Source organism: Dicentrarchus labrax, unplaced genomic scaffold, assembly GCF_905237075.1.
Source record: "Dicentrarchus labrax unplaced genomic scaffold, dlabrax2021, whole genome shotgun sequence".
Taxonomy (NCBI): domain Eukaryota; kingdom Metazoa; phylum Chordata; class Actinopteri; family Moronidae; genus Dicentrarchus; species Dicentrarchus labrax.
In genome coordinates, this window is record NW_026136715.1 from 15,758,626 (window position 1) to 15,784,002 (window position 25,377).

A 25,377-nucleotide genomic window follows, 5' to 3' on the forward strand; every position below is an offset into this window, starting at 1 on the left:
AAACACACACTTGTTTTTGTACTTAGATACACACACAAACATGTACACAACCACCTGTACACACATTTACTGCGTCATGCAACGAATTCCTCAGGCAATCCTCAGCACAAGTCAGCCTGAACACGCATTGCAGTGATTAAGGAGTGTATTTATAAATCCCCATTTGAGGAACTTAAAGGATTTGCGAAAAAGCACAAAAAGAGAAGGCAACTAGTTGTCTTTTCTCTTGCGGAGGTAGAATGACGTGATTTGTCATATGTCTGCCCCCCTCCCCTCCCCTCCCCTCCCTTCCCCTCCCCTCCCCTCCCCTACCCTCTGCACATTGTTGATAACCCCACAGGAGCTACTGAAGAGTGCTTCACATGACATCAACTCAAGAGCGTTTCTGGGGAAACCGTTGTCAGGGAAACTGTGAAGGAAGGAGGTCGCCCAGGAGAGAGTCAGTCACACAGGTGGATGGATACACGGAGGTGCTCTTTACTTTTGCCCAGGGGCCGTGTGTGTGTGTGTGTGTGTGCCTGTGTGTGAATATATGCTGATTATTATGTTATTGCATGTAATTATGTTCTGGGTGGCGGTATACTGGGAGCTCGCGGTTGTGAGCCTCCATCTGCTAACAAATGAGCTCTCTATAAAGCAGAGCAAGGAAAATGTTTATACGTGGGCTCCACTCCCAGCTTTGTAAATCGCTGTGTTATTGCTGATAAAACCAACAACAACACAGCTCGCATCTAATCTGGACCTTGAAGGCATTTACAGGAGCGCTAACACTGAAACTGACATCTATAAAAGACATGTAGCTCCTCTGATGTGATACAGTTTGTCTGAAAACACATCAGAGGATGTTTGGTTAGTTTGATCCAATTTCCAAGGGTGTGATTCATCTCTCAAATGATTACAAATTACCAAATGCTCACTGAGCTTGACAGAATTTGAATCCTTCAATTGCTAACGTTTAAAATGAATGACCCTTTCTCAATAACTGGTCAGTGTTTTTTTTGGGATGAATAAGCCATCAGCTTGTTCTTACCATCAGTGTTGAGTATGGCCTCGTTAGAGACGGCTGTCCCCAGCTCATTGGATGCGTAGCAGACGTATTTGCCTTGGTACTGCCTCAGGGTGTCCACAGAATTACTCAGTGTGTAGAATGCAGATGAGCCAGAGCGCTCGGAAACCTTCAGCTCTGGGTCACTGCTGGGGTCAAACTCCTCTCCATCCTTTGTCCATCGGAAACTTGAGCAAAGAAAAAAAAAATCAGCAACACAAATGACAGGAAATAATTTCCTTGCCTTTGAAAAAAGCAGTTTTTAACACATGTGAGATGCCCTTACATGTCAGTGAATTTGAGGACACAAATGAATTACTGAAAAATTTACACTAGATGCCCCAGTGGGACTCATAAGCTTGTGCTGTGTAATTGCGATATTCATCTTTTCCTTGGCAATTGGAGCAGTTTTCCACTTCAGAGCAGCTAAGACACTCTGAAAAGATTGCTCGAGGGCTTAATGACATTTATCCCTGGTTGAAATGAGAACTCTGACTGGGAGAATCTGTGCTCTTGTGTAATACTAATATGTAGATGTCAGCCTAACAAGGAGACGTAAGGTCACTGTTCTCAGTTGTCTGAAAAGATAACTGGTGGCTAGGCTCCTCCATGACTAATATAGCATCTTCAGACTTTATGTGTTTGTGCGGACGTGTGTGTTTGCTGACTAACATGGGTAAAGGGTTGCCGATGGCTTCACAGGTCATGACGAGGTCTTCAACACTAAAGACAGTGACAGACTCCGGCTGTGTGGTGATCATTGGAGGCCTCTTGACTGCAAGGACCCAAAATAGAGTTACTGCTGTCACAATACCATAATATAAAAAATATAGAATTATAAAGCACACACATATATGGTTTAAATGCACATACATGAGACACATGCACACACTGCTGCAGTCTTCACATGACCTTCTTTCATTTTGCATGCTGCTGCAATAACTCTAGCTATGACATACACACATACATCACTCTTGTGTAACACACACATCATCAGCACAGAAAAAACACAGATACCAATCATTTTCATAGTTCAACAGCTGCCGATAAGCAAATTCAGTCAATATCACTTAAAAAAACTCCCCAGAGAAAGAGATGAAATGTAGGCCGAGGAAAATAGGAAGAGAGCAGGCAAAGAAAATGGGCTGAGATGAGAGGAAATTGATATAGGATAATGTAAGAGGGCGAGTTCGTGTAAAGGAGATATACAGCACAGCTCCCTCGATGAGACTGAGAAAGAGGGAGAGCAAGGGAAAGCGTCTGTGGGGAAATGAAGCAGGGATTTTCAAAGGAGAAAAAGTAATGACCACCAGAAGAGGTTTCTCTCCCCCTGTCGCCACTGTCCATAACAACCATAAAGCAAAGCCTCGATAACAGACTCATAAAAACCAACATGCTGGGATTTGGGTCGAGTACTGTATTGAACCAGCATGTTTGATTTTTCCACATGCTTTATGGCCCATGTCATGTTTTTATGTTTTGCTTTTCAATACTTATAGACAGAAATGTAAATCTTTTTCACTACATAGCTTCAGTAGCTACACACTGACTGTTTGCAGTGGAATAGAGGTCACAGCTTGATACTTGTTGGTAGAGTCTTTAATTTGACTTTAAGGGAAAGAGACAGAGCCTCGAGTCAGAGATGAATTTACATTATGTAGGTAAATGGGTAAAGGAGGACACAGGATGGAGGGGGGGCTGCGGTAGTTGAGAAGAAGGCGATGGAGATAAAGAGCTGAGCGGACAGGGAAGATGGATGGAAGTGCAGTGAAGAGAGAGCACATGCAAAGGGAGACAGAGATAAAGGGAAAAAACAAACAAGGGGCATATTCACAGAGATTTAAAAAAAAGGCAGTTCAGGAGACTGAGGGAATTTAATGAAAGAATTCCCACTGATAGAGGAAATAAGCCCATTTCCTCGGCTGATCAAATTGAAGTTCGGGCTGCGGGCGCTGCTCCATTATTGGCAAAGGAGGAGGAGAGGAGCCTGTGCTTAGTGCTTTAACTCCTCTTTATTTCCCCGTGTCTTTGATCTGACAGCCCTGCGTCCTTACAGACAGCAGCTCCTCACACTTCTTCCTTCCTGCTCCTACAGGGATCTCACCTATTGGGAGCCAACGGGGCTAAACACACACCCACATACAGAAACAGGCACACAAAAACAGGTGCATGTTCACAATACCACGCATGCACATCCTCACATACAACATGCACTGAAACACATAAACACTGATACACACACAGGCATAACACTGCAAATGCACACTAATCCAAGATTCATCTAAGGGCAGCACAGGGAAACAGAACTTTTACTGTGTGCTGGATGGGAAATAACCGCTTTGGCATAATGAAAGTGTTTACAATAAGCTTTGCCAGCGCCTGCATTAGGGCAGGTAGACGTCAATAAAGTTAAAAGCACTTACGATTACTTATGTGGTCTGTTAGTCCACAGTGGTGGTCAGAGAAAAGGCAATGAGGGAAAATATTTTAGTCATAATAAACAAGAAGGAGAAAGAGATTTTAGTTAAATATACTCACAGGCTGACAAAGAAAGAGAGAGAGATAGATAGATATACAGTTATAATACAACAATTATGATACATGGACAATAAAGCAGTGTAATGTCTCCTGTAATGGAGCGTAGCTTTTAACCTCTGCCTCCTTGACACAGATTTGAACGCATCTCCTTTATTGATCCCCATCACTGCCTCAGTGACACTCATTGACATGGCAGAGGCTCACTAATTGAAAGGCAGGGGACACCTTGACCTTTTAAATCTTTGACCTGCTCCTTCCTTCATGCCCCTCGGCCCTCTCACCCCTGTGTCATCTCGCCCCTTCAGGGATTAGATTGGGCGATTTACTGCATCTCATTAACATTTGTAAGTTATGCGTTTGTGTGAGAGCACGTGTGTGCAATTGCTTGTTTGTACACAGGTTTTTAAATCTGTGTGGGTGGTGAAGGGCTGTGACTCACTGCAATAGTCTTAGATAAAGAGTGAACAACAACAGCAGCAGTGGAAACAATATTCTCTCTCTCTCTTTCTGTCTCTCTCCTTCTATTGGAGCTCTGTGGGCAGGCCAGTAGCAGCAGAGGAGATGAAGATCAATTTCCCTGCAGGGCCACAAGCTCAGCTATATTTCTAATGCCCACATATTGCATTGAGGAGGAGGACGAAATGAGAGCGAGTGAGGAAAAACCTTGCTGGATTTTTGTTGTACAACTCAATTGTTGATTAAATTACTGCCCAATCAGATTCTGGTTTGCACCAAGGCAACCAGATCAATAGTGGGACTAATCAATGCAGTATGAGGGGATCAATTACAAAGTAATTAGACGCACCACAGGCACAGACCTGACCAAAAAAACCTCAGACAGTGTAGTATTTCGAGCATAAAAGTGCAATCCAACCCTGAATATTGAGGTTACTGAAAGAGAAACACTCTGTTCACTCTGCTCATTTGCACTAATTAATCATGATGAAAGATCATTATTAGTGTGCTTTGATGAATCAACAATGTAATTAACACAACAAATAGATCTTTGAACCTCATGGAAGTGTTCGGCTACCATTGTTATGAATGGTGCAATATGAATCTGTACTCACAGTTGGAGGGTATGTCTATGGCTGCTTGGCTGGGCTGGGCAGCAAGGGAGAGGAGGAGGAGGAGTTGGAGGAGGTGTGAGGAGCACTGCCCCCTACTGCCAACCTGCTGTCGCTGCGTGTGAGGCATTGCTCACTGTCCCATCAAAGTCCCACCTGCTCACACACGCGTACAGTAAAATGTGCACAGAGGGCAACCTCACACACACACACACTCGTGCAGAGCAAGTGTGAGGCTATGTTTCCAGGAGGCCTCGGCTTTGCGTCGTACGTCTTTGGTCCCTCTTGTCTTCTCTCTCTTTTTTTTCCCTTCTTTAGGTCAGGTCCACGCCCTCCTGCTGGTTTCCTCTCTGAAAGATGAACGGGGGGGGGGGCAAGAGGAGAAACGAGAGGGAGGGGCAGAGGGGGCCATGTGTCAGAATGGGAGAAAAATTACCCTGCACCATGTGGTCAGACCTATACACAGACTGAGACATGGAGTTAACACACCAATCAAGATTCAACAGTCATACATCCCAACAAAAAACACCAACAATGCCTATCACTGAACCTGTTCCTGCAAAAAAAATCTCCATTTGGTTAATTACATGACCAGTGGCCCATATGGAAAGGCCAGTCAGCAGCACAGATGGACAGAATACCACAACAAGAAGCTGAACAGAGCCTCCCAGTATCCAGATGGGCAATGGACAGACAAATGCAGATTGATGAAGTGGCAAATCAGCTAATACACAAGACAGACAAACAAATAGTTGATAATAAGGTTGACCGCTCAGGGCTGCACTGCACAAACTGAATAGTTCGTAGTGTACTTGGGTGATAGCGCTGTGATAAGTGTGCAATAAAGATGCTATCAGTCATGGTGAGTGAGGCAAGCCACCCCTGCTAGGAGTCTATCCGTTCTCCATCTGTACCCTTGGATCCGGTCCTCACCACAACATGCAGGCTGTCCTCCCCCGCGGCACCACGTGGCGCAGCCCGCTGACTGTTTACACTACTCAGTATCACACACAAAGAACTGTTATAGCACACCATGATTAAGACGTACATGTGTGACAAAAGAAAATGGCGATAATAGAAAGAGGTTGCTTATTTGGCAGCTCTGCAGTAATGGCAGCCTGATTGAAAGAGTCTTGGCTCCGAACGGCACTGTTTGTTGGCAATGCCACAGCGGAGTGATGGGTGACCTTGGAGAGGAGAGGAAGGTCGGAGAGGAGAGGAGATGAAGATGACTGAGAAGAGTGGAGGGTGAGAAGAGGATGGAGAGGTGATTATTGTTCATTTTCTAGTGTGTAATGGCTGGCCAGTTAATTACTGTGGATAATTCCACTTCACTTTGAGAACAATGTATTGAACAATATCTTAGAAAGAGAAACAATAATGTGGGATTTATCTACATCAGCAGAGCCAAATTAGATTAAATTAAAGACCAAACAAGAGCTGAGCCCTTAATAAGGCAGTTTAAGCTAACAGCGTTAGGATTAAATGAGCCATTACACTAACTTACTTGCCTTGTCAGAAGAATGGCAAAACAAGCACATAAAGAGGGAGAGAAAGGAGGGGTGAAGTGGGTGGAGGACTTTAGGGGAAGATAAAGAGGAAAAGTGAGTTTGAAGAGAAGAACAGTGGAGAGAAAGAGAGGCGGAGGTGAAGGAGGAGAGCGGCATAGTGAAGGAGGGAGGGTGAGAGGTAATGGGAGGAGCGGATGGATGGGTAAGGAGGGGAGGAGGAGAGATGACAAAGGGTGACAGCTGTGACACTAATCCTATCCATCCACTTGCATACACACACATGTGTGCAAGCTCTTCCAATCAGTGTGCATCATTGTTGTTCACTTTCCTCTTGTTCCTCTTCTTCTGCTTCTTCTTTTTTTGTCCTTCTATCAGCGGCTTCGGTGGTTGTTCTCTGGAGACAAGGAGCCAATTACAGTGATCCGGCCTTAAACCGGCCTCTCCAAAATGCCATTAGAGGCAGATGAATGAAGTGGGGCTGGTCGGGGTATTAGTAGTGGCGTTAATGTGATCTAAGGTGGGAGCTTGCCTATCAGTGTTCCCTCCAAAGAGACGGTGAGGGGGAGCCGAGCAAATCTGGACGCTGATTAACGATGTGGCGGACCATAGCTTGTCATGCCGCCAATCACAATTCACCAAGGGAGTGTTTTGCATGTGCACAAGCCAGCACACACCACACACACACACACACACACACACACACACACACACACACACACACACACACACACACACACACACACACACACACCCGCTCAGAGACACACTCATGGAGAGTAACAGACATACAAAGAAGCTTGTAATGCATGGATAGACTGACAGAAAGGAAGGCAGACAGATAGACACACCTCGAGTGGTCTGACAGAAGAGATCAGACAAATCAAAGGGCATGGTCCAGTGGGTTTCAGTCAGGATGCAGACCTTGCCAAATAATATTCCAGTCATGTTGAGTAGGAGCAGTAAAGGGGAACACTATAATGGGTTGGGTGTGTAAAAGAAAGACTGCGAGTGAGAGAGAGGCTGAGACAGACAGAAAGAGAGAGGGAGAGAGAAGTGGTATGGAAGGTTTCCATGTAATGAGGCTAAGCCAGACACCACAAACATGCTGATAGCACAGACTGATGTGGCCCGACACACTAACACGCAAATGCACATATACACCCACACACACACATATGGACACACTTCCAAGCTGTGTGCACGACATGGAGCCTCATGGCGCTCCATTATCACAGGGGTGAGAGACACTGACATCGAAGCAGATGCCTGATTTCACTTCTTCAGGGTGTCCGCTGTGCAGCTGTCAGAGATCCAATCCCAGCCCTGTTACCTGCTTCATTGGACAGGGTCAAAGGTCACTCCTGGGATGGCTGCTTGCAGCTGGACTCAGATGACCCGTCACAGTGTTCCTGAGTGCTTTTAAAAACTATTATCACCGCTGGGATGTCAACGGGTGCCATCAGAAGTCGTTCAATCACACGGAGATTGTAGAGTGCAGAGCTGTGTTGAGATTTGAGGGCGTGGTCGATTCTTTTTTTTTCCACAAGAAAGCCTAACTGCAGAAAATTAGCCGCAACAGGCCATGTATCAAACGAGCCAAATCGACCAAGAAGGAGTTGCAATTTTGCAACTCCTTCAATTATTCATGAATTTCTGCTTTGAGGCGTTTTGCTTACAAAAACACGAATAACATAAACATTTTGTATTACGCTGTTAGTGTTGCTATCATTAGCAGAATTTAATTTATGCACACCATTGTGTTGTGTACCCCCCTTGTCATCCATTAGATAGAAAATTGCACCCTTCCATGCTCTGCAAAATGTAGTAATTAGGATTAAGTAGACATGTTGGGCGTTGCCAAGGACTTTTCAGTGCTGAATAGGCTCTCTGTGGAGGAGGGGGGCAACACACACAAGATCAAATCTCAAGAGTCAAATCATATTCTGAGTTTCTCGCATATTCTTATCCCCATCGTGCCAACCACCCACATACACATGAGAGACTTTTACTGTTTGCTTCATATCCTCACGTACCCGTGTGAGGAGCTGCTGCGTTGATGAATGTAGCCCGGTATATTTTCTCTCAACACAGTGAGTCATGCAATTATCAGTTCTGAATGTGCTTATCTGCACTTTGATCAGATGTGCTCTACTTGATGTGCTCTATGTGTGTATGTGTGTGTGTGTGTGTCTGTGTGTGCATGTTCAAACATGTGTGCAGGCCCTGTGTCCTGTCATGCCTTGCTTTTAAATATTAACAACCTCCAGCTGTGAAGATGTGTAGGGGGAGAGGATGCAGGACGGAAGAAAGAAGGGGGAGAAAAATAAATGAATACATGCCCCCCTTTACCCTCTACTCTTCCCCCAGGGTTCGTCTGTCTGCTGAAACATCAGGCTGAAAAGAGACGGACGGAGGGAAGGACAGAGGAATGATGGAGTGATTTAGACATAAACAAGAGAGTACTCAGTAAGACAAATGGACTGAAAGGCATTATGGCGGGGAAGGCACTGAGAGATTGTAAGGGTCAACAGATAGTCAAATTGAGGAGGGGGGTCTGAGAAACAAGGTGATGCTGGTGGGAGGTAGATGATCAGGCCCCCTACAGAGTGAATTATTCATAGAAATCCCCTTCCTGTCGGCACAATTTGCCCTAAATTCACCCAAATTCATAATTCATTTGCACCCCACGCCATACATTTGGTTTGGTTCCAGACTGATGCTGTCCATCTATACCTGGTGTCTTTGGTGTGGCTGTCTGACTCTTTCTTTCACTCCCTCCTCCCCTCTTCCTCTCTCTGGCAGGGTCATACTTAATGCATGAGCCTGTTGCAGTGAGACAAGTCTCGAACCCACTTTGTCGCTACGGCAGAAAAATACCACAAATCATGTGAAATAATACTGGATACCCGTTTACGCTCCGCTCCACATTTTGGTTCACGACACAGACATGTCTCTCATCATTCGTCGCAGTGAAGATTGCATTTCTTACAAGCTTTACTCATGTTTTCTCAAAGTGTTTCAACTTAGGAGCCGAGCCTTATAATAGGAACTGTCCAAGAACGATGAGTGCCCATTTTCCTGTCATCTTTTTATCAGTCTTCTCCTTCTCCTCTCTCAGCCCCCCTGGTAGCTGACACTAAAAGCTTTCTTCAATTCCCCTCGATCACTTTTCACAGTACATTTCCTGGTCCCTCCTCCTCTCTCCTTCTCTTCTTTCTCTATTCAACACCTTCTCTTTCCATCAATTTAATAAACTGCTGCGGTAGCACTCTGGCTTGAACAATAGGCAACATGGCTGATTAATTCAATATATGCAACTTTAATGGAAAAGGAGCTTTACTACAGCACAGTGTGAAACCAATATCGCTCTCATGCCAGTATACTCTTTGTTTAAAAGGCCAAGTAACATGTGTTTCAAGACCGATGATCCATGGTCAACTCCAAATGGAAATTTACCAGCGGAAAAAGGCTGCAAACCCACAGCTTATCTGGAATCAGGATACACAGACAGCACATTTATCAATACAACTATTAGCATAAGCTTGGCCATTAGCTACTCCCACCAGTGTCAAATGCAGTGATAGAATGCACGCCATATTTCCTACATTTTCCAAACGCCTACACCTCTTTCGAAGACCCCACCTTACCCACCCCCATTCGTTCTGTCAAGGGTTAGGGGTTAATATTGGAGTGACACAAAGCTGGAGAAAATAAAGGTTGTCAGAGGAGCCGTAAGGGCAACCGCCCACTCTCTCTCTTTCTATCTCTCTCTCTCTCTCTCCATCCTGGTTGCCATGACAACAGGGTCTCCACATAGCATCCCCCCTTGTACGTACAAATTCAGTTATTCACACACATGGACACTAACAGGTTTTCAGTATCACTTACATATGCGCACACACGTGCACATGCTCACTCATTTGCTGGCGCACACAGACAGGCCATCCCTCAAACACACACACATTCATGTGTAAGTACAAATACTACATTTCTTCACATCTATACTATGCGCACATAGCCTACTTAAACAGACACAAAACACATTTGGCAGAAAGTGTTGAAGTTACTCAAAGATTTATAAGAAAAAATTATTCACAGACTTATCCAACTGAAAGTTAAAGTACAAAACACAAGTACAAAATTCACAAAGTCCTCAACAAATCTTTCCTCTCCCGCTCTCTCCTTTGTACACAAATAAACACTCAAGCAGTCATCCCTCCTATTGCAAAACCAGCTACCTTTGAAGTGATTTATTTATTGATGTTTTTCCCCTTAAGACACAATGGGAATGGTAGAATAAAAGAAGTGGTGAATAATTCAAGTAGAAGGGAGTGGACTCATTAAGACATCCGTGAGGGATGGATAGGAGAAGTGGATGGATGGAAGGAGGGATGGATGAAGGAAAACTGACAAAGAGAAAGAAGGGCAACACCAGCGGGAGATCAAAGGAGGGTTGGAGGGTGGGGTGACAGTGAAGTCAACAACAAAAAGTCTGAAAAATTAATAGAAACTGAAAAGAGAGAATGAAGTGAGATGGAGAAAGCAACAAGAAGAAAAGATGGGTAAAAAAGTGTAAATGACAGATGTGAAGAGAGAGAGAGAGAGATCTGGTTATGGGATCACTGACCAGTAAAAGCTCTGTAACGATCAAAAACAGGGGTGTTACCCTAATGTAATAGTGTATCAGATAACCTGTATATGTGTGTGTCTGTGTGCATGTGCGTCCATGTGTGTTGCTTTGTGTATCAGTAAAGATCAGCCTGTGTGTCAGCAGGTCAGCTAATCTCTCTTGTCAGCTAATGGAGCCAGTCTTGCAGACGGAGTGCTGCCTCTGGCTCTCTCTGCTTCTAGCATGTTAGCTGCTGCTCACTTAAGTCCACAACTGATAAGGTAATTTGCTTATGTCTTGCCTGTGAGTCAGCTAGTCACAGGAAATGGAGATGCATGGTATTGATAAACAGAAGGAAAAAAATAAACAGGACTGAAATGAATGCTATGTTTGAGTGATAACTCAAGGCTGTTGACACGATTAAAATTGGCACAACATGTGGCTTGTGCCGCAATACTGAATGTATTTTTCATTTCCTTTCAATTCACCTGCAATCTACAAGCAACAAATGGGGGGGGGGTAGATTGTTCTGTCTGAAAGGAAAAAAATAAACACAGACAACGATACAAATCAAATGTAAACTAAATGACACACATTTATGCTGTATGCACGCACGCACGCACGCACACACACACACACACACACACACACACACACACACACACACAGAAATAAGTATAAACTCTCCTTACACTGCTGCACTCTTGCCTGTGGGCGTTATTTGCTTCATTAGCAGCAGCAGCAGCATCAGACAGATTCTGTGCCTGCAGCACAAAGCGCAGTAATTATGGACACACCCTGCGTGTCATGCAGAAGATATAAGATGCGATGCATACAAATGACCCTGTGCACTCTACACATCCTCATAGACGCACTGTTATGCACTCTGTGTGCAGAAGGAACATGCAATGATGCAGCTCATGAAGATTTTTTTTTACAGCAGAATGGTTTAGTGCCCATACAGTATATAGTTAATGGTGCTAGCTAGTGTAAATAGGAGCAATCATGACATTATGAAATTACGTGGAAGAGCTATTAGGAGTGACCTTCCCTCTTTCCCCTCCCCTTCCTCCTTTTATGTCTCCTACGCCGTCCTACAGTCCCTTCTTTCTCTCCTCTTTATCTCTCAGAGTCAGCCTCTCCCCTTTTCTCTTATTCCTCTGGAGCTAACAGCCTCACTTGTGTTTTTTCTTATTTTGACCTTCACTGCCACTTTTTTTCCTTTCTCTCCTTTGTGATGATATGTGCTGTTTGGAAAGTGGAGCTCAGTGGAGATTCTTTAGTAAACGTGTTTGTACGCAGCCATTTATCCCTTAGAGAGACAAATTAGAGGAAGATCAGACGGGTTAAAAAAGGAGATTTTATGTGAGTGTGTTAGCAAAGCCTTTGGGGCTCAAGCTGGAGCCAGCCAGGCCAGTAAAAAGAAGCTGACATCAGTATAGTATCTGTCAGTGTTAGCCCTGAAACCAGATACAGCTTTACACTGTTGGAGATGATAAACCAGCTACAACAACACAAACAGTATGCAACAGCACCAGAGGGAAATCAGCCACTGAAGCAGTTGCTTGAATAGCCATACCATGGCATATATGTAAAGACACAAAACACACAAGCATTTATGTGACTTTATGGTGATTTTTGCACACAGGTCACATTGTTATTCAAGTCAGCCATGCATAAATACAGTAGTCTACAAAGCAGCAGAAGAAGAAGGTGTATGAGCTGTGTTGCTAAGGTTATCTGATAAGCTTCAGGTGTGAACGCAAGCATATGTGTGTGTATGTGTGTCTAGGTTGCAACAAATGAAGTGTGCAGGTGGGGGCATGTTTGCGTTGGCTGTTGCAGGTACTGATGTCTGAGGAGGGGCTGTGCAGTCAGTCACTCAGCAGACAGACAGAGAGGAGGAGGAGGGAGTGGTCCCTTGGGTCAGGTGATAAGTGGCCCATATAGCGCTGGAGGACACAGCTGCCAGAGGCTCGTGTGACATGCAAGGACACGTGGCCACCGCCGCAGGGAGAACTGGCACGCCACACCCTAAGGAGAAAGGGGGCGGAGTGTGTATATGTGACCTACGACCTCCATCACAACAGGTTAGACATTGAGATACTTAGTGAAACATAACAAAAATATCAAATTCACCTGACATGGAATTGTGGTATCTCTTTGTTTTGAAGAAATGTCTGTGTCTCTGTTTCCCCAGGTTCATAACGACATATACAATGTTTTCATAACATTTCAAAAAGATAATTTATGGCCCTAAGCTTCCCTGCAGACAGCTTATTGCTAAGATTCAGACTTTGCCAGAAACATCTGACAAGGTCTCCTTTATAGGTTGGATGTAATCGTGTCTTTTCTACCACTTCAGGGAAATGAGCTGCTACTAAAGCAAGGTCACACATAGTGCTTTGCTAACACATTTGCATGGAAGGGCCCCTGTGGCTCAAGGACTGTGGGAAAGTTTTTTTTTTTTCTAGCCTAATATTGAGCATGTTGAGACACGAAGGAGTCACACATGACATTACAGAAAGTCTGTGAATAAAAACATACATCAGACATGCTTGCACCCATGCACTGCCACAGTTGTTTCATTAATCAAAACAATGCAAAAGAGGAAAATATAAACAATTGCAAATATCTTCTTGAGCATAGCCATTCAGATGTCACCAGTTAACTGACTACAGAAGTGGTGGAGGAGATGCCGTTTTAGCAAAACAAGCACACAGGACCCGAAGATTCGCGTCTTCAGAATGATTAACCAGGTCAGACAACGGCTTCTTGGCAATCCCATTAACTTTGTTAAAAGTTGCAAAAGCAGCACTTCCCTTTAAGTGCTCCTCATCTAATCAAATACAAGGTCTTCTGGGGATGAGGAAGGAGACGTAACGCCCCTAAACAGCTAGTAAATGTCTACTGAGTGGAAACGGAGTGGAAAGAAAAGGGGGTGATAGTGCGTAAGAATGAGAAAAAATGAGAGAAGAAGTAAATAGAAAAAATAAAAGGTTTATTGTGGCTCTATTTAAACAGTCTAGTCTCCTGAGTCCTGACTAAAATCTGAAAGAGAAAAAAAAGATCACAATCCCATAAACTTGAACAATTAATCTAACCTTGCAGCACTCTTTCTCCTGTTAGAACAAAACTAAAACCACAAAGTGATAACATTCTGAGCAATTTTATTGATTTGTTTGTTGTCCAATATGGAAATCTTTTTTTCTTCCTGCTGTGTTTGCACTTTGCTGTCTTTCTTTTATGCTCCACACTCTCTTCCCACACTGCAATAACAAGTCAATCTTATCTCTCTGAATTTAAGATATATTCAGTCAGACTTTCACATGATTTAAGTGAAGGTGAATTCATACATTGTTAATCTCTATAAACGTGCTCTCTACTAATAGGTCACGGTAACAAACCTATATTCAGTTCATATAAGTTTTTCATTTCTTTAAGCAGTAACTGCAGTTTTTTTTTTACTGCAGTTTTATTCTTTATAAGTTTTGTTTATAAATATATATATATATACAAAAACAAATGATTATTATATAAGTTTGTGCACTGGCTCAGAAAACCTGCCTCACTGGAGCTGCTGCTTGTCTCTACATCAGCTTGTTTCTGCCTCTCTCATCTCTCTGTGTCATCAACACACACAGGAAAACAGCAAAGCTCAGATATGTGAAGACTCACAGACAATTTGACTCAAACCTGCACACACACACACACACACACACACACACACACACACACACACACACACAGCAGCAGCAGACTAAGGGTTGGTTTAGGTAATTGTCTGGCAAGACAAGTCAGTTTAAGGGGATTTGCCTACCATTCAAATAAGGCTGAGTGAGGATAAAAGACAGACAGCAGAGAGACATGGGAAACAGGGTTTGCATGGTGATATTGGTACTGTGCTTCATACATGGTCTCATGCTTATTTGTACACATCACCTGTGTGAGTGTGAGCGTTTGTGTGAGCGTGTGTTTACTCAGGATGTGGCAGGTCGGTGCTGTTATGCATGACTCATTTTTGTTTGTTGTAGTATGTGTCCATTCCGTGTGTGTGTGTGTGTGTGTGTGTGTTGTGTGTGTGTGTGTGTGTGTGTGTGTGTTTGCAGTGTCTTGGGCTAGGTGTCAATACCCCTGCCTCCCTTTCCTTTTCTCACCCCGCTATCACCATGACAACCTCCTGACTCCAGCTCAGCAGCACACCACAAATATTTCTCTCCCCTCCCCCTCTTACATGTTCATCCTCCTCACCCCATCCCCCCCATCCCCCCCCTCTCTCTCTCTCTCTCTCTCTCTCTCTCTCTCTCTCACTCTCTCGCTCTCTCACATCTTCCTATACTTTATACTCCCTACCTTCATCTCCTGTCTCCTGCGTCTCCATCTCTTGCTCTTTCCCCATCTCTGGCTTCCTCCAGTTCCCTTGTTATGTCTACATGTTACCCATACTTGAAAGAGTTCCTCCTTCCTGACTGTCGTCTTTGCAGAAAGTCTATCTTTTATTTGTGCTGCTCTCTCTCTTTCACTTCTGTTCTCTATTCTCAGCTCCCTGCTGATTGCCTCTCACTCCTTATATCAGTATGAAACTTCCCTTTTCTCTCCCTGAACTCCTTTACCCTACTCCTCCCTCCCAGCCTTTTTCTCCTTCCCTATAGAAAGAAGCTTACGGGACACTGTCTTCCATCTGTCCTGCACTACATCTTCATTACAACCACCCAGCCAAGATCATACACAATGTAATTACAGGTAGCGTTCTATCAACCTCTGCCATCAACTTTTATCAAGCCTGAGAGAGACCATCCAGTCTAAGGGGAAATTTGCAGGCTGGCACAGCATCGATACAATCCCTCGACCCTAAGTGGCTGACTAACTCCCATTGCATCTGTTATCATTATCATCAGCAAACCATTTCTGCTCTGTAACTAAATCCAATCATTACCAATGGAGTCTGCGGCGGAGATCTATTTGAGGCGGAGCGGCTTGTGCTCTCCAACAGAGGAGGGCCAGGCTCCATCAAAAGGCTGCAGTGTTATCTTAGGCGCACAGCCCCGTCTCTGCTGCAGACCCCCGTCTCTGCAAATCCCCCTTCCCATGTCTCTACGCAGCTCCAGCCCCTCCACGCACCAGTGTGTAGTGGTGCAAAGAGATCAAGGACATGACATTTTCCGGAACGCGCAGCAATTTTCAGCAAATGAAAGAGAGTAAACAGACAACCTGTTCCGTCTCGCTGTTGTTTGCATCAGTCTGCGCGTGTGCTTGTGTGTGTGCGTCATCTCCCGTCAGACAGCTAAAGGGAATGACAAGTATATCTGGTTTTATATGATCTATTCCAGGAAGCAGACGGAGTGAATAAGCAAAAAAAAAAAAAAGTGAGGATGCTGTTTCATCCCTTCTCTATTTATAATGTTTTGTAGAGCTTCACTGCTCCTTTCCTTCCTCATGCATCGTCTTTTCTCCCCCCTCTTTTTCCTCCTGGGGTATTGCCCCGTACACTAAAGCCCCAGCTGTGGTCACAACTCCGCCGCATTCTCTCATCTCTCTTTCCCTCCCGTTTCCCTCTGTTATGAGAGATGACAGAAAGGGTTCGGCCCCAATTCCAGCGAGAGAGGGAGAGAAAAAAAAAAGATATAAACAGAGAGATGCCACAGGGATGCAGAGAACGCTGTGGTGACCTTTCCCTGCAGCTAAACAACCAGTTGATGAGCTTTTCATAGAGAGTTAGGCCAACAAGGTCTGACAATCCACATCTATACTGTAGACACACACAAAACAAAGATGCTCGCGGCCAGCTGTTGATACTCTTGTGTATAACTAAATATATGAGCAACATAACACACAAGGATACACACCTTCTCAAGGAGAAAATAGACCAGTGGCAATATTCTAGTACACCGAATCCCCTGCTATAGTGGCAGATATCTAAATCATCTCCATCCCATGATAGCCTGGCTTAAAAACATGCTGATCATGCAGGACCTATATAGGACACCCACACAGCACGTCAGCAACTCCTGCCAGCTAGCACTAGCCAAACCCGACTTTTGCATGACAACACTTCTCAAACACCTCAGATACTTTTTCATTTATTCAAACTGAAGGGAGAAACCATCTTTTATGACACTTGTGGAGGCAGACGGGCCCCGCAGGCAGGCTGAGGGGCCAAATATCACAGGGAACAGTGTGTATAACGGCCGCACGGCTAGTAACAGCCCTGTCACTAACATTTACTGTTGGATTGTTTGTCCCCTTCTGAACCACAGGCTGGTCAAAACAGTGTTCACTACACAGTCATAAATAAAACACAGACTGTCTGGAGCGCTGGATGAAAGAGAAACGGAGAGACAGAGGTGCCAAACCATTGTTCCAACCGCCCATCATTCCAAAACCCCAATCGACAGAAAACTGACCCACTGGACCGAAAGTCCATTTGTCCAACTCCTTATCCCAGAAGGCTCATTGCTGAAAAATACACATTCTGGCTGCAGTTGCACCGTGTCAGTGTCACGTTTTGCATCGCCTAGGCATGAAAAGTAATACTAGTGATACTGGCTTGGTATTTTTGGAGCAATGGGCCTTCAGAGCTGTGGGCTTTTGTTTCCGGGATAACAGGGTGTCGAATAAATGGGCTTTCGGTCCAATGGGACATTTTTTGGACGACTGGGGTTTTGGAACAATGGGCAGTCCCTCCAGACGGAAGTGGGGGAGTGAAGGAGAAAAAATTGAGTTACAAGGACGCATAAAGATGGATGATATATGGTACCCATTGAGAATGAAGCCATCCCAGCTGATTTTCCCCTGTCAATTCAGTCTGGAGGCGCTTCTACTATTTGTGTCTGGGGTTGCATTCCTCTTATTTAATGGGAGTCAATCTGTGCACAGCCTGAGAAGATGCAGGTGAGCTATTTGTGTGTCAGTGTATGCGCTTGGCAGGTGCGCATCTGTCTCTGCACACGCTGACATTTTAATCGCTGCAGGATCTCTGTCGTTTACCCTCCCATCCCTCTTTGCTCCCTGTATCTTTTCTGTCTTTATCTTCCCACATTGTCCTCCCGTCTTAACCTCCACACTGTCACACTTCCTGCTCGTCGCCCTGAGCAGGATCACACATTAATGGTACAATCAACATTATTAAAAGGTTACTGATAAACGTCCTTTCTTTCTCTCCTATTATTTCACTTTCTTTCCGGCTTCCCTTGCCCCACCCAACGTGTAAGGCCCGGAGGATGAGGTCTTTGCTTATAATTACCTCGTTAAGCTCGTTAACAATGTCCGAGCCCTCTGTCTGTTCTCTCTGGTGTCTTTCTTTATCACCGTGTGGTTTGTTTTCTGCTCTTCGTCTTTTCTCTCTTCATCTCCCTGCTTCCCCCGATGTGACATCTGTACCCCTGAATAAATCTATTTTTCCTTCTTGTTGCTCCTGTGTTTTCTCTTGGGGATTGGGCCTTTTATCTTTTCCTCGTATTAACAAGAAGCCTCACCCTATGTCTCCTTATCACTTCCTGCTACATCACTCAGTCCTGTGTTTAGCACAGATTTCATCCAGAGATTTACAATAATCACTACATAAAAGCACCCCGCAAGTTTGGCCACAAAAACACAATTGCTCAATTCTTCCCGCTGTGCAACAGAGCTTGATGGCTGATGTAAACAGACAGTTTTATACCTAAATATAGAGTCTCATTATTGCAGCTCGGGCACTGTGCAAGGCTCTCTGTAGCGCCATGCCCAATTACCCCTGATCAATTCAGAGAGCAAACTCAAACAACTCCAACACCAACCTGATTTAAAAACACTAAGTCTGCATTTAGAAGAGGCTAACAAGAACAGATTCACAGACATGGTCAGGTAGAAAGTGTGTGGCAGGATAGCATGGCCTAATTTATTAGAGGCAGTTAAGGATGGATGATAAAAATGTAGGTCATAAATGGTTAAGGAAAACAGCAGAATAGATTATATTTAATAAATCCTTATTTCACTGTGTAAAGTCTCCCAGACATGCAAATTATTTGCAATTTACTTTAAATAAATGTAATAAGATGGGGAGGCTTCCCAAAATACACTAGCGAGGAGGCACACTGGACAGGTTGCCAAACCGAAATATGTTTCAAGTGTGATAGAAGCCACAGACAAAACAGATAAAATACACATAAATGTAAAGCCAATAATTAAGATTATGATGGTGTTGATGAGAAAGCTAAAGGCTTAATAATCTTGGTGCGTGAGGCATTCTACAGTCCTGTATGGCTTAAGAAAATGTAGTCATGAAAACGTTCTAAAGTTTAAAGAAAAAAGTCGGGCGTCCTGGTGACCGAGTGGTTAGTGGTTAATCCCCTCCACGTGTCCTCTCAGTCTCTACTGTCAATCTTAATACTGGCTAAAATGCAAAGAAAAAAACATTCTGCATTTATATTCATAACAAGTCATGAGATACATGAAAGACATTTTCTCCTCTGCAATCTGAAAGACACTGAGGCTGACCACTAAGAAGGAAGAAGAAGCAAGCCAACACAACTGTTGTTACTCGTGAAAAACAAACCCTTCTCTAAATCCTCTCCGTCTCATCTTTTGTCCCTGACATTTCTTTGACATTTTCAGTTTCTTTCCCTGTACTTGAATCTCTCTCCTGCTGCTCATAATCAATTTCCCTTCTCTGTAGCTCCTTTCCTACAAAGCCTCCCTCTTTGTCTCCATGCCTCTTGTCTGACATTACCCTGTTTTAACCTTGCATGCCCCTCATCTGCTCTCCTCCAGCCAACGCCTGCATGCATGTGGTGGGTATGGTGTGTAATAGGATGGCACAGTAGGTGAGATTAAATTAGGCCAGTGTATGGGGATTACAACCCACTCAAAACCTGATCCCCTCCCACTCTCTGTAATCCAACCCTAATGAATATATCATGGCTGACACAGCAGATAAAGCGCCTGCGAGAAACTACAGTCACAACATCACCACGACATGCAGAGGAGACAAATACAGACAGCCTGTTTACCTACATCACCTGCAGTACTTCAGGGTGCTGTGTCTGTTCAAGTGTGTATGGATGCTCCTGTTTCATGCCCCATCTATTTCGGTTATCGTTAATTCAAATGAAGTGTAGGTATAGAGTGGGGAAGAGCCAAGTGAAACTAAATCAATACACTTCAATGTAAACACTCCAAATAAATAAGCCTTTAGATGGATTCGGAACACTATCAAACCACACTGTGTTTCAAGTGTGGCAAAATGATGATGTGTGCCACTCCGTCAATGTCAAGCAGTCACATTCAATTCAGCACACTTAGCCTCTAATACATAAAAATAAAAAAAAACCTCGCAGTTTATGTGTGCTTTTTTGATTATGCATCTCTGGGCTGCAACATGCCAAACACTACTTCCCAACTTATCAGGGCAATTTATAGACTGAATTAATGAAGCCCACACTTCCCAGACTAATTTCAGGGGAAATAGTCTTGATCAGCAAACTCTTGGATGTGCTTCTGTGATGCTTTAAATGTCTGGATATGCTCTGGCATAAGCCGCAATGTTTTCCTTCTTTCAGGGAGCAAATATATCTACTACTCAACTATGACAATGCATCAGTAACAGAATGGAAATATCTTTCAGGACAACTTCCTTAACTTTGCCAAATCTTACCTGTGCAACAGATGCACACTTACGTAGCCTGTGAATGGAGGCCAAATGCTGCTATTTGATTGAAGGTCTACTGGCTGACAGCATAAACGGTTTTTGTCTAACTAAAAGTTAAACTAAAAGTATTGGCAAATGAAAAAACTGGGCTAGAAAGTCATGCCAAGGACAGAAGCAGTGTTGAGAGGAAACTGTTGAGGGAAAACAGAGCACAGGTGTAGAATAAATTCCATCAGCGTTTTAAAAGCCTGTCAGAAGCTCAGTAGAAGAGTACGATGTAACTTAAACCACAGATATGGTGCTGAAGGAGCCTACAGGACTGAGATACATCATGCCCCCAAAGTTTCATTAAAAATTCAGCTGGCCTCTAAGCAACAAATCAACAAATTAGTAAACCAATGCTATCATGTCCCCTTAATAAACAGCCTGTGCAATGTAATCAAAGGCAGAATGGTTCAATGACACATAATTCCCCACAGTATCACAATATGTTTATAATAGTTGTCCTTAACAAATAAAGACTTCAGCTCATATAACAAATATATTTATTAGCTTATAATGTTATATTGATAATAACTTGTGATATTGGATTTTCCAAAAGAACCTGAAGGCAGCGTAATGGAGGTGAGATGGTGCTGTTGAGCATTAGCTTACTTTTAACCTGTAGTCCTGCCATCTGCAGTTGACTCACATAAAATAAATAAATAGATCTTAACTTCTTAGAAATTTAGATTTAAGGTAGCTAGGCTAACCAACAACTGTCTACCATGCAAACTATAAAATGTAACTAGGTTACAATACAACTGCAGGCAGTTTGTACTACTACTACTAAAAAAAGTGATATTATATTGCTTTTATGGACAAATTAGTGTCTAATTTAGTTTCTGATAAAATCTTTAGGGACAAGATGTGTTTTAAATCATTATAAGGATTTTGAAAAAGATGAGCATTAACTCAAAGCTTCTGTATTTGAGTTAAAAAATGAAAGCATTAATAACTTTCTGTGAAGCATAAATGAATTACGTAACCTAATTTCTATTTTTACCCAGAAGCCAATTAAATTAGACTTAGTTAATCTCAGCAATGTGGCTATCAGAAACTTGATATTATCTTTCACAAATGAAAAGTAATAACCCAACATTGGTATTTTATGTACAGATAATTTATTCATGAGGGCATTTCATACTGGCCACAGTTGATGATGACTCATACACGCACACAAATGCACAGAGAAACATCTTTGACAATCAACAGAACCCTTCATAGATACAAATGGGAAACACACTGGACAGAGGGTCAATTTAGGCCAATTATAGTTGCTAATATGGACAATAAAGCCTCTTTGATAGAGCTGACTGTGGTCCAGATGGAGTGACGCTAAGGGGAATTCTGTTTTGCTGAGACAAAGAGATAATTTTGTCAGCGACTGAAAAAAGATGAGGACAGCATCAAGGAGACACAGAGAGGGTCAGACATGGAGCTCCATATCTCCCCTAATTCATATTCAGTCTTCTCTGTAGCTTTATTGCTTTGCCGCTTTCCAGTCTGGTTCTTAATTTTAAACAATTCACAATTCACCGAAGAAAATACATTCACAGAATTAGACATTTTGTTTGCACCATGATAATAACATAAAGTGATAAATAAAGAATGGGTTGGGTTTTTTTTAAATTCCCTCTTTTTAAGAATTTTTTTTTTCACAATATCTGGCGCCTCCAAATTCGTTATTGGTTTGGCAGTATTTAATTTCTCTCCAGGCTCGAAGTAATATCCACTATGGGGGTCCAGTTTTGTAATTTTAACCGCCAATATCATATTCTCTACCCAGGGGAATTCTACAAATTCTCTTCTCTCATACCATCACTTCTGAAAGCTGTAATAAGGTAATTCACTCTGCCAAATTAAATTAATTTCCATACATGACGCCTCTATTTGTGCCCGAGTCTCCTTCACAGGTTCAATTGTATAATAGGGTTGGATTTATGAGTCTTTGTTTGAGAGCCTCTTTCTGGGAAAGCTAATAGGAGCCTCAGTCATTATTTTGATTAAGACCCTCTCTGACCACAACTGCATGAATACTGATACGACAAGTGAAACCATGGTGGGAAAAGAATAGAAATATCGAGGCGGTAAAGGAAAAATAGATTACCTAGGTTGAAAGGTTTTCTCTGTCTAAGAAGAACGAACAAAACTCTTAAGTGATGACAGGAGTAAGATGGGTCAGAGAAACTGCCATGACAATTCTCTTCCACTTTGTCTCATCTTCCATAACGGCCTTTATCTTTCCACCATCTCTATACCATCCTGCTGCCTTTTAAATCAATCCTTTCCATCTTTAGGTTTTTCTCCTTGCCTGCCTCATTTCACCTCTGCAAATTTCATTCTCCCCTTTTTGCTGGCCTCCTACCCTCCTCCTCAATTCTCTATAATCATTTACCCGTGGTTGGCCTGTCAATCCATCTGACCCTTAGCTCCCTAAATCACCACAATGTATTCTCCACCAAACCCTGACAGCATGTCTACACGATCCCCCTCTTGACACCCAGTGGGCTGACTCCCATCTGCACAGTCTAAATCAAACAGCCTCCAAGCTGCAACAAGGGAGGGTGTGTGTATGTGTGAGGGGGCGGATGGGGGGGTCTCTCCATTTTGACAGCATCCTGAAGGTGCACATGCAACTGCACACACACATGCAGGGCATCGAAAAGACGCACACGCACTGGAAGATAACTCAAGGGAGTTTGCTCACACAAGCCTTTTAATCTGCGTTTGTGAGTTTGTAACTTTACAACTATTATTCTCAAAGGAGGATGAAAAGGAAACCAAAGATGAAACAGTTATTGTTGACACTTCTGTCTAAGAGACAGTTCTCTCTCTTAACCCTTACTTTACCCCGTCGCTGCTTTAATGGCTGAATCCCCAGAACGTGGTGAGTGCGGTCTTTGATCTGTAGCAGACACTAAAGTAATCAGGCCAGGCAGGAAACATTAGAGAATCTTTAATTTGGCGCACTGCAACAGGATCTCTGCAGTGTGTATTTGCAGAGCGTTTGTTTGGGTGTGTAGCAGAAGATGTGCCTGTACAGATGTGTTTATGCCTGTGTGTGTTGATATATCTGCGTTTGGTGAGCAGGATGACTGACAAAGTTGCCTTGGGGCTGTAACAGGTTGCTGAGGAGTGAAGGGCCAGTGCAGCACTGCTCTTCCCTGGAGTTGCTCCTAACTGGCAGATTGAGAGCAGATCAGTTCTCTCCTCCTACACAACACCAGCTCTCTCCACTTCAACTGCAGGACTAAAGGCATTTGGGAAAAAAAATCCCGTCTCTGACATTATCATCCCGTGAAAATGAATACAGCAAAAGCGTAACTATATGAGCATATATTGCAGGGCTTTTCTCTCCTAATCTACTTCAATCATAGTCAGAGTTACCATCTGTATATAGAATGTTTAGAAATCCTCCTTTTAATCTTTTCGTCTTCATTTTGTTGTCTCTTTCTTTTGTTACAGCCCATCCTCCCTTGTGACCTTGCCCTTTTCTATATCCTAGTTGATCCCTCCTCCTCTCTCCCTACTCCCTGTGATACCAATAGCAGTGAACGGGCATTATAGGATGCAAAGTGCTTTGCCTTTCAAAAGGGAGTCCAGAATCTTCTCCCTCTCTTTTATCTTTTTTATGTTGCTTACGCCATCCTCCCATGGCCTCTCTCTCTTTTCATTACAGATCCCTGTCTCTCTGTCTCCCTCTCCTCACATAAATCCCTGTTTCCATCCATCTCTTTGATGGAACAGCTCAATTAACTGGCCCGCGTCAGAGGGGAGATTACATTCTGCACCATACTGTAGCGAGGGTAATCATATACTCCAAGTCCGGCCAGCTACTCTGACAACAACATCTTTGCTACACCAGCAGCTCCCAACACCATAGAGACCGGGCCGCCACTGCCATACAAACCCCACTGCATTAAATAGTATGATAATGTGACCAGCAGTGGGTCTCTGGAGCATTGCTGCCACGGAGAGGATGCACACACACACACACACACACACACACACACGCACACACACACACACACACACACACACACACACACGCACACGCACGCGCACACACACACACACACACACACACACACACACACACACACACACACACACACACACACACACACACACACACACACACACACACACACACACACACACACGCACAGACACTCATTCATTCACTCCAACACGCCCGCTTCAGCAGCAGCTGTATCTTGATCTATTGTGTGAATGTGTGCAGTGCAGTATGTTTATGGATGTTGTACAGATGGTAACAAGTCATTGTCAGGCACAGTTCCTTCCCTCCCTGCCAGTCCCTTGACTGGGTTCATCTGGGACAAGCTGCAGGCTACTGAGGCATGGAGGGAGGGAGGGAGGGAGAGAGAGAGCAGGTTCACCACACCATCAGCACACACATACACTCACATGATATGAGCAGATGCCCAAAGATATGTACGTATCCACAAGCATATGTATCTTCGTCTTCTTCATGTGGTCATATTTTATATGAATCTGTTCAGATCTTTAGGACAGGGTTGCATATGAGCAGATGCACAAAGAAACACTTACCCACAAAACACCAGACACGCACAGACGAAACAAGCTCACAGCCTTTAGCAGCTGCTTCTGGCAATACAGTTTTCTACATCATTAACACAACCAGTGGAACATTGTCTATTTTCTGCCAATGGGTAGAACAGATGTGTAACAGGCCGCAGAGGGTGACAGCAAGCAGCTGTATGGCATACAGCCAGGTGAGTGCCTCTTTTTCATGGGCACACCTACACAGTCTGCTGCGAGCACTGCCCCACCCTTATTTGTACTTCCCCGGATATCTCCTTCTGTATAAATATCTCTCGCACCCTCTGTCTCCTGTTGATATCTCAATTTCTTCCTGTCTTTCAGTTCTTTTTAGTTTCCTTCTCCTTTTTCCCTCA

The 25,377-nt window shown here is 43.6% G+C and overlaps 1 protein-coding gene across 3 annotated transcripts in view; it reads right to left on the bottom strand.

Annotated features, from left to right (window-relative positions):
* Positions 1 to 25,377, bottom strand: part of l1cama (L1 cell adhesion molecule, paralog a) — a 42,051-nt gene that overhangs the window by 15,380 nt on the left and 1,294 nt on the right. For 2 of the 3 annotated variants that reach the window (XM_051424110.1, XM_051424109.1), the window contains exons 2-5: positions 4,654 to 5,000; positions 3,469 to 3,483; positions 1,718 to 1,820; positions 1,031 to 1,233 (exon numbers count right to left, since the gene is read on the bottom strand). In XM_051424110.1, the coding sequence (XP_051280070.1) occupies positions 1,031 to 1,233; positions 1,718 to 1,820; positions 3,469 to 3,483; positions 4,654 to 4,780 (448 nt within the window). In that variant the 5' untranslated portion in view covers positions 4,781 to 5,000. The remainder of the gene's footprint in view (positions 1 to 1,030; positions 1,234 to 1,717; positions 1,821 to 3,468; positions 3,484 to 4,653; positions 5,001 to 25,377) is intronic. The other variant, XM_051424111.1, reaches the window with a different exon arrangement.